The sequence below is a fragment of the Diospyros lotus genome, chromosome 1 (genome assembly GCF_014633365.1).
Source record: "Diospyros lotus cultivar Yz01 chromosome 1, ASM1463336v1, whole genome shotgun sequence".
NCBI lineage: Eukaryota > Viridiplantae > Streptophyta > Magnoliopsida > Ericales > Ebenaceae > Diospyros > Diospyros lotus.
The window spans coordinates 18,692,013-18,703,143 of NC_068338.1; the positions used below are offsets into that span (position 1 = coordinate 18,692,013).

Consider the following 11,131-nt stretch of genomic DNA (forward strand, 5'->3'; position numbering starts at 1 on the left):
CATGTAAAATTTTGAGACATGGGCACCGGTGATATGCAGATCCTCTGTGTCTAGCACATGAAGAGATGACCAAAACAATACCTTACTGCATACTAGGTGTGGACAAATTAGGACCACTATAACGTGAGGTGGACACGGTCTCAATACAAAAATAATTTATGTATCCCAACCTTACATTAGACAACAAGTATACATTTATTTATATATTCTTTTATTGAATATACATATTGTTTAAATAACTAAGTTATATGTGGCGTGTATATTATATTCTGCTACATATATCTGATACATAATAAAATTTTATTTTTACCTATACCGTCATACTAGTGATTCTTTTTATCATCATCATCATTTCTTTTTCTCTTTGAGTCATTTTTAGAGGGGTTAATCTACTTTGCTTGAGAGGCTTACCGAATGGAATCAAAAAGACCAAAATACCCTCGCCCAAAATACAAATTTGCAAGAGATGCCACTGCCTTCACCTGTCTTCTCTCTTTCTTCCCATGGTTGACCGTCAAGCACTGCTGCCTTCGCCTCGCTACTGTCACCTTGCCGCCTCGCCAACCATCAAAGAATGTAGCGACGGTCGATAAGGTGAGGTGATGGCAACAAGGCGAAGGCAGTAGTGCTTGGCGGTCGACGATCACATAGCGACCATGGAAAGGGAGAGAGGAGAGAAGTAAAGGCAGTGGCATTCCTTGCAAATTTGTATTTTTGGGTAAGGATATTTTAGTCTTTTTAACCCCATTCGGTAAGCTCCTCGGGCAATGTAGCACGGCTCCTTTTGGAGAACTACTATGTCAGTTGGAAATAGTCAACGACCATTCTTTTTATTCTTTTCATTTGATTTTTATTTTATTTATTTATATTTTAATTTTTAATTTAGCATAATTTAATTAATAGCTTTTGGCATAAAACTATGTCGTTTTGATCAATAGCAGATGACGTTGGCTCTTAATTTGGACAAAGGGAGTATGGCGCAAAGAAATGAAACCATAGCGATTTCTAGGGCCAAGCTTTCAGTATGGAAGACATTCTTAAAAATAAGTTAAATCACATAAACAAAATAAATAAATGAAAATTTAAAATTCATTAAATACCTTATCTAATTAGAATAAAGTTTGACATGTTGAGTTAAAATTCCAACTTTATACTAAAAAGGGATGGTTATAAATATTAAATAATGATATTTCTAAAGTTTACATTACTTTGGAATTATAAAAAAAATATTAAAAATGCTACTTGGATATGAAGTAGATATACTTTATTTATTTATATACTTAATTAGCTTCAGTGTATTTGCATTCAATTATTATAAATACCGTTGTGGTTTTATGTCCAATAAATATATATATATATAATACACTAAAGTTGAGTGTATAATAGAACATACAAACCCTAAGGCCAAATAGCATTTCTTAAAAAATAGAAACATAGTAAGTAGGGGGTAGTGAAAGGAAAATTTTTGAGGGCCAGACAGGTTGACAAACAGGCTTATAGAATGGGGGTTAAAAGACTAAAATGCCCTCACTTATATTGTATTATATTTTTTTTAATGCAATGTGGGTAATGGCATTTTAATTTTTTAACCTTCATTCTATAAGATTGTCTGTTAACTTGTCTGCCCCTATAGAAAGACATAAGACTCGTAGTGAAATGTTATGAGTACCATAATATTTGTTTTGTTCAATGCTGACGAAATCAAAGAGAGATGTGGGCCCCACCTCCACCCGCCCTCTACGTACGCGGGCAACAGATCACCTCTTGGTAGGGGTATAACTTATTCTTCAATTTCTCCTTAAGCCTTGGACGTCGTCAATTGATTAATTTGTTAATATTAATTGTATTATGATTGTTTAAGCATTTGACTTGTTCCCCACAGTTTTCTGTTCAATCAATCATCTTTGACCATTTGGGCCAATTTCTTTTTCTCTAATTTCCAATCTGATTTTGTTAATTAGTGCCAAATGGCCATTAGCAAGTGTCATTAACAAGATGACACAAGCTAAATCAAAAATTGGAACCAGTCCTTGTCTTTCTAAACTAAAATATATATTATGTTTGTCGAGTTCTTTCTTTTTTTTCTTTTCTAAGTTAGTTCTAGAATAAGAGGAGTAAATAGATTTATGTTAAAACATGATTTTAAACAATAATTTCTTACGAGGTTAGGATCAGAAATTTCTATGAAATTATTAAAGATGAAATGAATAATAATAAATTAAATGTGAAATTTAACAAGAACTTTATAAGAAACTTTGAAATAAATAAATAATCAAAAATTGAATACGTTGTAATATATTCAAGCTTTTAGATTATTTGAGTAATCATATGCAGGGACGGCTTAAGAGTTGGTGGGATCTTAGGCAGCAATGACACAACCGACTGTAGCTCGCTCTCTCTTTCTCTCTCTTTTCCGTCGTTCTGTCCGAGCATTGAGCAACATCACCGTCGCCTAACCTACGACAACGTGTCTGTTGTCTCTAGCTCTTGGTCTCCTTCCTCCCATCGATGACTGGATCTCTTGATCTCCCGACTTTCGTCGATGTCACCCATTTTCTTTTGTCGGTGTCCAACGTCTCTCTTACTTTTCGACATCTCCTCTCTCCAGCATCTTCTCCGACATCTTGTCCGTCTCCTGGTATGCCATCCTCCCCTCTCCCCCCGCGTTCCCTCTTTTGGGGCCCAAGGCATATGCCATGGAGAATCTTTTAGATATTCTAGATGTACAATACGTCGGTTTCATAGGATTAGAAGGCAATTATAGGTTGTTTTCTAATGCTTAGGATTTATAAATATATATTGTGAAGCCTAAAAGATGTCATTAAGTTTCCATCAAATCTCTAGTTTATGAAAAATTAATTTATAATATAGAAAATTGAAACAAATGTTAAAAAAGAAAAAGATAGAGAAGTTTTTACTTAGTATAATTTAGTTAGGGAAAAGTGATGATGATTAGGAAAAATGTTTGTAGAAAATCATGATTTTTAAATCTCTAAATTAATAATAAAAAATTAAAAAACTTGTTTTAAGATTTTTCTTCTTTCAACACAATAAGCAAACTTCGGCCTCGATATCAAAACACTGTAAAACTTGTTTTTCTCAAAAGTGAAAAGTGAATCAAAGCCTTGAAAAAGAGTTCGTTAACCAATCTGGTTTAGTAAATTAAGCTGAAGTTAAATACGATATTAAAGAATCAATTCTTACTCACAATTTCGTTACCATTGATTTTTTTGTCGTAAGGACAGAATGGACAATAGCTTATGACAAGAGTTGGAAGTGGCTAAAGCAGCCAGATGAGCCTAGGCAAGGAAGCCAAAATATTCTTGTGGATCTTAAAATTGTATTGATTTCACTAAAAAAAGCTAGCTCGGAATGCTTTAGGCTTAAAATACAAAAGGGATTTTTTCAAATTTAGTTAAATTTTATTTAAAAATTTTAAAACTCAATCTAAGGTTGTGCTAGAATAAAAACAAATTTTAAATAAACTTATTTAAATTTGGTTATTTGAAATAACACCTATGTATTTGTTATTTAGGTGTCATTTCAAATCTTCCCATTTATTTGGTTTATGTTTAAGATAGATTTGGACCTAAATTAATAACAATTATGTAACCCAGATTTAAAATTTTGACTCATAAATGGCATAATCAAATAATCATATCCATACATATAGAAAGATTAATTGTCCCAACTCACCTATAGTTTAGATTATTTGCAGAGACACTCCTATGGTTTAATGTTTTTTGGTCGAACAGGACCCTTAATTATGTTACAAGACTCTATAATTAACTCTAATTAAGCTAAATTAAGATAATTAAATGTTAGTTACGATAAATTTAACTAAGTAAAAAATTCAAAAGAGAAAAGCTATTCTAGCTTAATTATCATCAGAAAAACCCATTGATTCCATTGCTTGAAATGATGGGCATCTCAAAACCCATTTTCATCAAATCCTATCTTCAACAGAGATGGGTTCTGGTTTGTTTAGTCAGATCTCTGTCTCTATTGAAGATGGTTTTAGAAGGATCAAATCAATTCTAGAGACTATCTTTGATAGAGATGGGTTTTGGAACCTAAAGAGAGAAAAAAAAAAAAAAAAAAGGAGTATTAATTAAAATGAGTTATTATAATTTTTTATAGAGATGGGAATTGGAATAAAACGAGAACCTATTTTTTTTAAAGTTTGTCGGAGATAGGAACCAAAACCCATCATTGTCGGTCTTCATCAAAGATAGAATCTAATGAAAGTAGGTTCTAAGAGACTTATTGTCAAGAACGATGGATTTTTTTGGTAGAACTTAATTATTCCAACTAGAAATATGTTTTTAATTCTTTAATTTTTTATCTAGTTAAATTTAATTATCTTGATTTAGTTTAATTAATGTTTAAGTAAAGATATTTGTAACATGGGTATCGGAGGAAAAAAAAAAAAACTAAATTACAAGGGATTTCTTTGCAAATAGGGCAAATCACAGGTAATATGGAGCAATTAACCTTTTATATTGTTGAAATTAAACATAAAGCTGGGTACATAATTGAAAAAAAATTAAAAGTCTTTTATAAAATTAAAATAAAATATAAGTTCATATGCTATTAATAAAATTAAAAGTTAAAACTGCTTTTAGAAGAATGATTTTGATAAATTTTGAAGGTATTTAATTTTTATTTTTATTTCTGTGTGACAACAAAAGTTCAAATTCCTATATGTTCTCCTTAATAAAAGAAGGATAAATTTCACACACCACCAGGAAGTTTGAAAAAAATGCATTGAGTACCCTATATTTTTAAAAATAACACTCCTATATTGAATTTTATAAACAGGATTATTTTAACTCTTTATTGTTAATAAACACTTGTTAATTCTTTTTCTAGATTTCCAAAATGTCTCTGTCTCTACTATTTTTATAAAAAATAAAAAATTACAGGCAGTCGAGGATGGTATCATTGACAATCATGGTCATCCTCTTGCATTGAACCCAAATCTAAACTTACTTCAAATCTAGATTCAAAGATTTTTGAGTTTGAATGAATTTTATTGAAGCTAAATTTAATTCTAGGTTTGAAGGAATTTGAATTCACATATTTATTAGTTATAATTGAATAGTATTTTTAATATTTTATATGTATTTTACTTAAAATTATCTATTGTTTTGAATTCTCTTTACATATATTTAATTTTTAATATTTTTTTTATTATTTTACGAGAATACTACTTAGTGTTTGAATTAGAAAAAAAAAGATATTATAAAGTTAATTTCAAAATTAATACAATAAATTAATATTATAATATAATTAATAGTATATTAAATATTATTTATATATATTACATATTATATATTATTTTGTTAAATGAAGTGGCGTGAACGAGTAAACTAGAGTGGTCATATGTATGTATATATATATATATATATAATGAACCTGTTTGTTGCAGCTTAAAAGTTATAATTTTTAGTAGCTAACATAAAAAAAATGAGTATGTAGTGTTTGTTTTAGTTTTTAGAATTCTAGTTTATAACTTCTACTAACTTTTAGAAGAGATAAAATGTGACTTTTTCAAAGCTGGAGTACCCCAACTTCTACAATTTCTGATTAAACAGTTATATTTTTTTGACAATTTTGCCCCTATTTTTAACAAAGAATTACTCTTCTGTTCACATAATCAAGGGTCTCTCTTCTCCACTGCCATCTCCATTTTCAAATCTCTTCTCCTCACTCGTCATCTCCCTTTCTCTCTATACACTAATTAATTTTTTTATAACAGTTGAAACTTATATATATACACTAATTAATTTTTAAATTATCATTCTATAACTATTAAGGGTATTATGGACAATTATATAAAAATAAGTTATTTTACAGCTTATGGTATCAAACACCACAACTGTTTAACTACAACTTCTGAGAAGTTGTAACAAACAAGTTCACAACTTATTCTAAATTTTAGAAGTTATAATCTAAGAAGTTAGAAACTATAATTTCTTTAATTAAGCTACAACAATCAAACGGAGCAATAATAATATATGAGAATGAATTGGTGGGATTCGGCAGAGAGGGAATTGGTGGAGTGCCGCGGACAAAGAGATTGGCAGCGAATGAATCTGGGAAGTGCTGAAGCGTAAGAAGGTAATTGAGAGAATTGATGAAAGCAGCTGCAGCTGCACTATAGGTGTCAAAAGGGCTGGCCCGAGTCGGCCCACGGGCTTTTTAAACGGGCCGGCCCGGCCTTTTTACTAAAAGGGCCGGGCCGGGCTCGGGCCCTTTTGTCATTGATAGGGCCTGGCCCGGCCCACGGCCCCCCTACAAAGGGGCCCGGCCGGGCCAGCCCGTGGGCTAGAGGGCCGGGCCCTTAGCCCACAGGGCCTAGCGGGCCCGGCCCTTTTTTTTTTCTTTTTTTTAAATAATTTTTTTAAAAATAATACATATAATATATACATATATAAATATCAAAATAATACATATATAAAAATTAATTTGTTTCTTTTTAAAATATTTTCTATCTTAATTCTTAAGTTTTAAATATTATTTCATTATTTTATATTTCAAAATTCTATATGCCTTATGATTTTTCTTGTGAATTGATATGAAAAATAATATACATATAAAAAGAAGAATGTTTATTTATAATTTAAATATATAAAAAATTTAACTTAAAAATTTTAAATAAATTAATTGATGGTTATTATTTATATATATTGCGAAATTAAATTTTTTAGTATCCAATATCAATAATTACTAAAGAATAACAAAATTAAAAAAAAAATAAGTAAAGGCCTTACTGGCCCATAAGGGCCTCATGGGCCCGGTCCATAAGGGCCCAACGGGCCACGGGTCGGGTCGGGCCGGGCCAGGCCCTTAGACGGGCCGGGCCGTGGGCCCAATTTCTTTGGCCCAGCCCAGCCCGTATGAACAGTAACGGGCCGGGCCAAAGCCCGGCCCGCGGGCCGCCCGGCCCTTTTGACACCTCTAAGCTGCACAAGGATTGAAGACGGAAGCACGTACCAGCAGCCAAGGACGAGGACACGGGCATGCGGGCACCAGCAGTAGATCCAACACTCTGATCTGGAATAGATATGCGCATTGAAATTTTTTTCCTTTTCTTACTTATTTAATTAATCCTCCTATGCTTTTACTGTTATTTTAAATTTTGATTAATTATATCACGAACTAATTTATTAAACTAAGGTCATGTATTGATCAAAACTATGATGGTATATTTTTTTATAATTTTATGTAATTAAATAATTTAAATTATATTAAGTTGTGTGGTATTAGATTTAATACTTGTGAATAATTGATCATTATTTACATGATTTGATGCCTAATCTTGAGATAAAAAAGAGATAGGTTGGGGATTATATCGTAGATACTATACACTAGGGGTGTTCGCGGTGTGGTTTGACCGGTCTGAATCATTTTCAGCACGTCAAACCACTAATGCGGTTTTTCAACCAAACCAGACCGTGGTCTGGTTTGTGTTCGGCCAAACCGCACCAAACCAGACTGCATTTGCGATCTGGTTTGGTGCGATTTACCGCGGTTTGAAATGTTACTTAAAATCACTAAAAAAGATATTTAAAAATGGTAAATAAAGACACAAATATAGGTAAATAAAGACAATTAAATGTAAATAAATAGGAGCACAAAATAAAGACAAAATAGTGTAAAAAATAAATAGAATAGGACTGCCAATTATTAGATTTTTATAATAATAATTTTTTTTATAATTTTTTTTATTATTTTCTTGGGCGGTTCGGTTTAAAACCAAACCGCCAACTGTCCAAACCGCAAACCGCGCAGTTCAGACATAATCCAAATCGTTTTCAATCGCCAAAAAAAAAAAAAAAAAATCGATCGGTTCGGTTTGGTCGGTTTCCACGGTACACCGATTTTTTTGAACACCCCTATTATACACCATAAAGTAAAATCGACTAGAGATAGAATTCGATTTCTTTGTACGGGTTGTAGCGATATGTTAGGAATTTCACAAATTGTAATACATTTTCATTTAATTAAACTTTCATAGAGATATAGAAAGTTATTAAATGAGAATATATTCGTTATAATCTAGAGATAGAGTAATGAATGCGTCATGAGATTTTGCCATTACATACTTAATTTACCAATCCATTTACATAAAAATCTATGATTTGCATTGCATAAATAGGTTGATACATGTGTCTTAATTATTAAAATTCATTGATTTCTTTGGTTCAAGTTGTCTTCTAAATCAATTTTATTTTTTTTTAATTAATTTTTTTACTTTTTCTTTATTAAACCTAGAATTTCTAATTTTCTAAATAATATAAAAAATTTAAAAATTTGATATTTAAAATCTTTTCTCGTGAAAACAATATTCTTACTTATTACTATATTACTTGTGCGACTCGTACACTTGCGATAGATTTTAGGACAATTAGAACCCATGAATAAGAATGTTATCTTTGTACTAATCACTTACAAGTAAAGGTATCTTCATCATTATATTTCAATTTTTTCAAAGTTGAAAGAAAGAGAAACCTTTCCATTGCATCTTTTTAATCCTTTCCAACCAGAAATCTAGGTTTGATAGAAACTTATTTAGATTTTTGATTTAGAAAGAGATAAGGTACGGGAGGTAAAGGGACAAGAGAAAAGAGAAATAAATTGTAGAGAGGTTGATGCAACAATAACTAATGTCGTTGGTTGATCATCACAAACCATCAAGGACGTCAAAATCATCGTATGTGTAGGAGATGGAAAGAGAAGGATTTAGGAAAGAATTTTGTTGCTTGTACATACAATCTTAGCTCACCTTACAAAGATGATATATCGTGATTTTACAAAATATCACGATATATCATGAAAATTTGTTCATTTTCTTTTCTCATTCTTTTTCCCTTGCTCCAGCAATCGATCATCTCGTTGCCTCGCCTTTCATTGTTGTTCTTTGCCTCTCATTGTCATCTCACCCTTCGCTTTTTGTCGCTGCACACTCCTCATTCTATTGCGGCCGTGAAAGGTGCAGCGATGACGAGAAGCAATTGCTGGATCATGGGAAATGGAGAGAGGCATTTTGCAATTGAGTGAGTAATATTTTTGTCATTTGAGTTTTGTGACTGTGAACCGATTGATTAAAAATGTATGTACAAGTAACAAAATTCTTAAAGAAATATGAGTGGAGTGAGAAAGAAAAGATAGAAAAAAATAATTCAAATATACTAATAAAAAGGTCAATTCCTAATGGCCTTTACAATCACGTCATTTTTAAAAATATAAAGATAACTAATGTATTTTATTCAAACGTTCTCAGCCTTAAAAGAAATAACTTAAATTACTAATCAAAAAGTTTTATTCACAGACCAACTAAATCTGGGGAAATTTAAAAAATTGTAACAGTAGTAGTAATAATTACTAATCGGTAACAACATTATAATATAATACGACAGATGAAACTGCACGGACTCTATTTACTGCCAGACCACCTAAAGGCTAAAGCTAATCCCACAATTTCACACTGTAATCGCAGTCTTTGGACAAGATCTTAGACGACGTCGTTAGGCTATCCACCGCCACGTCACACTTCACCTTAACGGTAATCGTCCACGTCTTCACCGCGCCAATCTTCAACTTCACCGGCGCTTTCACCCTCACCCTAAGCGGCACTTTCCCTTTCTCCTGGTCATTCACTAACGCCGAGTGGACGCCGCTTGACAGGATTACGTTAGACCCCTCCAAATTCGTCACTAAAACCGTTAAGTTGTTTGACGGCTGGTAAAAAGCCGGCAGCGCACCGTTACAGAGGCGGACGTCGGAGTAGTAGACCTCGACAGAGCTTTCTTTCTCGTAATAAATCCCGATCTTGTTGTTAGGGTTTCGGGCTCTGATAGTGACGTCGAACTTCGGAGAGACAGTGGACGCCGAGCTTAGGTTGAAGCCTCGGACGGCGACGTCCTCGACGGAGTATTTGGGAGACTCCGGCCGGAAGACGAGGTAGAGGATGCCGGCGGTGGCGGCGAGGAGGACGAGGAAGAGCGCGAGGAGCCCGAGGGTCCAGCAGAGGCAGCGGCAGCAGCAGCTCCGGCGGGGATTCCGGCGAGAGTAATTTTTCATCCGCCGGGCGTTTTCAGGAGGCGGATGGCGGTAGATCTGATCCTTGGGGACCTGAATGACGTAAGTTGCGGGCGGAGGAACAGGACTCTCTGAGCCCGGATGGTCCGGCTTGGGCGGGAGCTGAGAGGCGTCGGCGGAGCGCGGCGGGGAGCTAGTCGGATGAACTCGATCGGCCATTGTCGTACGTACGTAGCAGCAGATTGCGATTTGTGCGATCAAAAGCAGTTGCTCGTTCTTCTTCCAAAATGGGAGTCGGAGGAGCAGATGAGGAGGAGATTCAGAATCAGAGACAATATATAGTCGAAGTTGAAGATGTAGATGATACGCAGGAGCAGAGAGAGAGAGAGAGAGAGAGAGAGGAGAGTGGTTAGGAACGAGTAAAAGGCAGCGTACAGTTCATTGTTTGGTGTCATCAATGGGAACACTGAAGAGGAAAGAGTCAGGGAAGTCTCCTGAGATGTGATGCCATACGCGGCCTTCTCAAAATCTCGGAAACAACGAGGCTACGTAGAAATATTAATTTTTTTTTTATAGTATTATTATTATTATATATGCAGTGCAGAGGAAGGCGATGGGCGACCCGTAATTTAAAGAGGATGCTACCAAATTTATTTATTAATTTATTTACCAGCTGAGCTGTTAGATGTCACAATTTAAATACATTTAGCCCCCTCTTAATTGTTATAATAAACCGGACGTTGCTGCGGTAATTAATACATAATTTTACGCTGGAATTCCATCAACTTAAGAAGAAAAGAAACAGTCCGCAGGAGTACACGAGTGACTGAGTCTGTGGTTAACCCTACCAAACTCACATATAATGAAAAGTATATATGCCTTTAGTCGAAGGTTGCACTATCACTAACGACTGTTTCCTTGTATAATTAATTTGGGGGTGTTCTAGATGTCACCTTTTGTGATGGACGAAAATAGCTTACGGCCTTTTTAAATCATTTTTCATTTCAAAAACGATAAAGATGTCCCGAAATGATTTTTGGACTGTTTTTGCAAATAGCGAAATGTTTCGAGGCCATTTTTGTAA

At 33.8% G+C, this 11,131-nt stretch overlaps 1 protein-coding gene across 1 annotated transcript; it reads right to left on the minus strand.

Moving 5' to 3' along the window:
- Nucleotides 1-9,305: 9,305 nt before the first annotated feature.
- Nucleotides 9,306-10,528, minus strand: LOC127797399 (NDR1/HIN1-like protein 13). The gene has a single exon (XM_052330267.1). It carries the CDS (start codon nt 10,264-10,266, stop codon nt 9,475-9,477), a length of 792 nt encoding a protein of 263 aa, XP_052186227.1. The 5' UTR covers nt 10,267-10,528; the 3' UTR covers nt 9,306-9,474.
- Nucleotides 10,529-11,131: the final 603 nt, after the last annotated feature.

Bases quoted from the DNA above. Each gene is read 5' to 3' on its own strand.
- LOC127797399 (XM_052330267.1), bottom strand. From the start codon at position 10,266: ATGGCCGATCGAGTTCATCCGACTAGCTCCCCGCCGCGCTCCGCCGAC.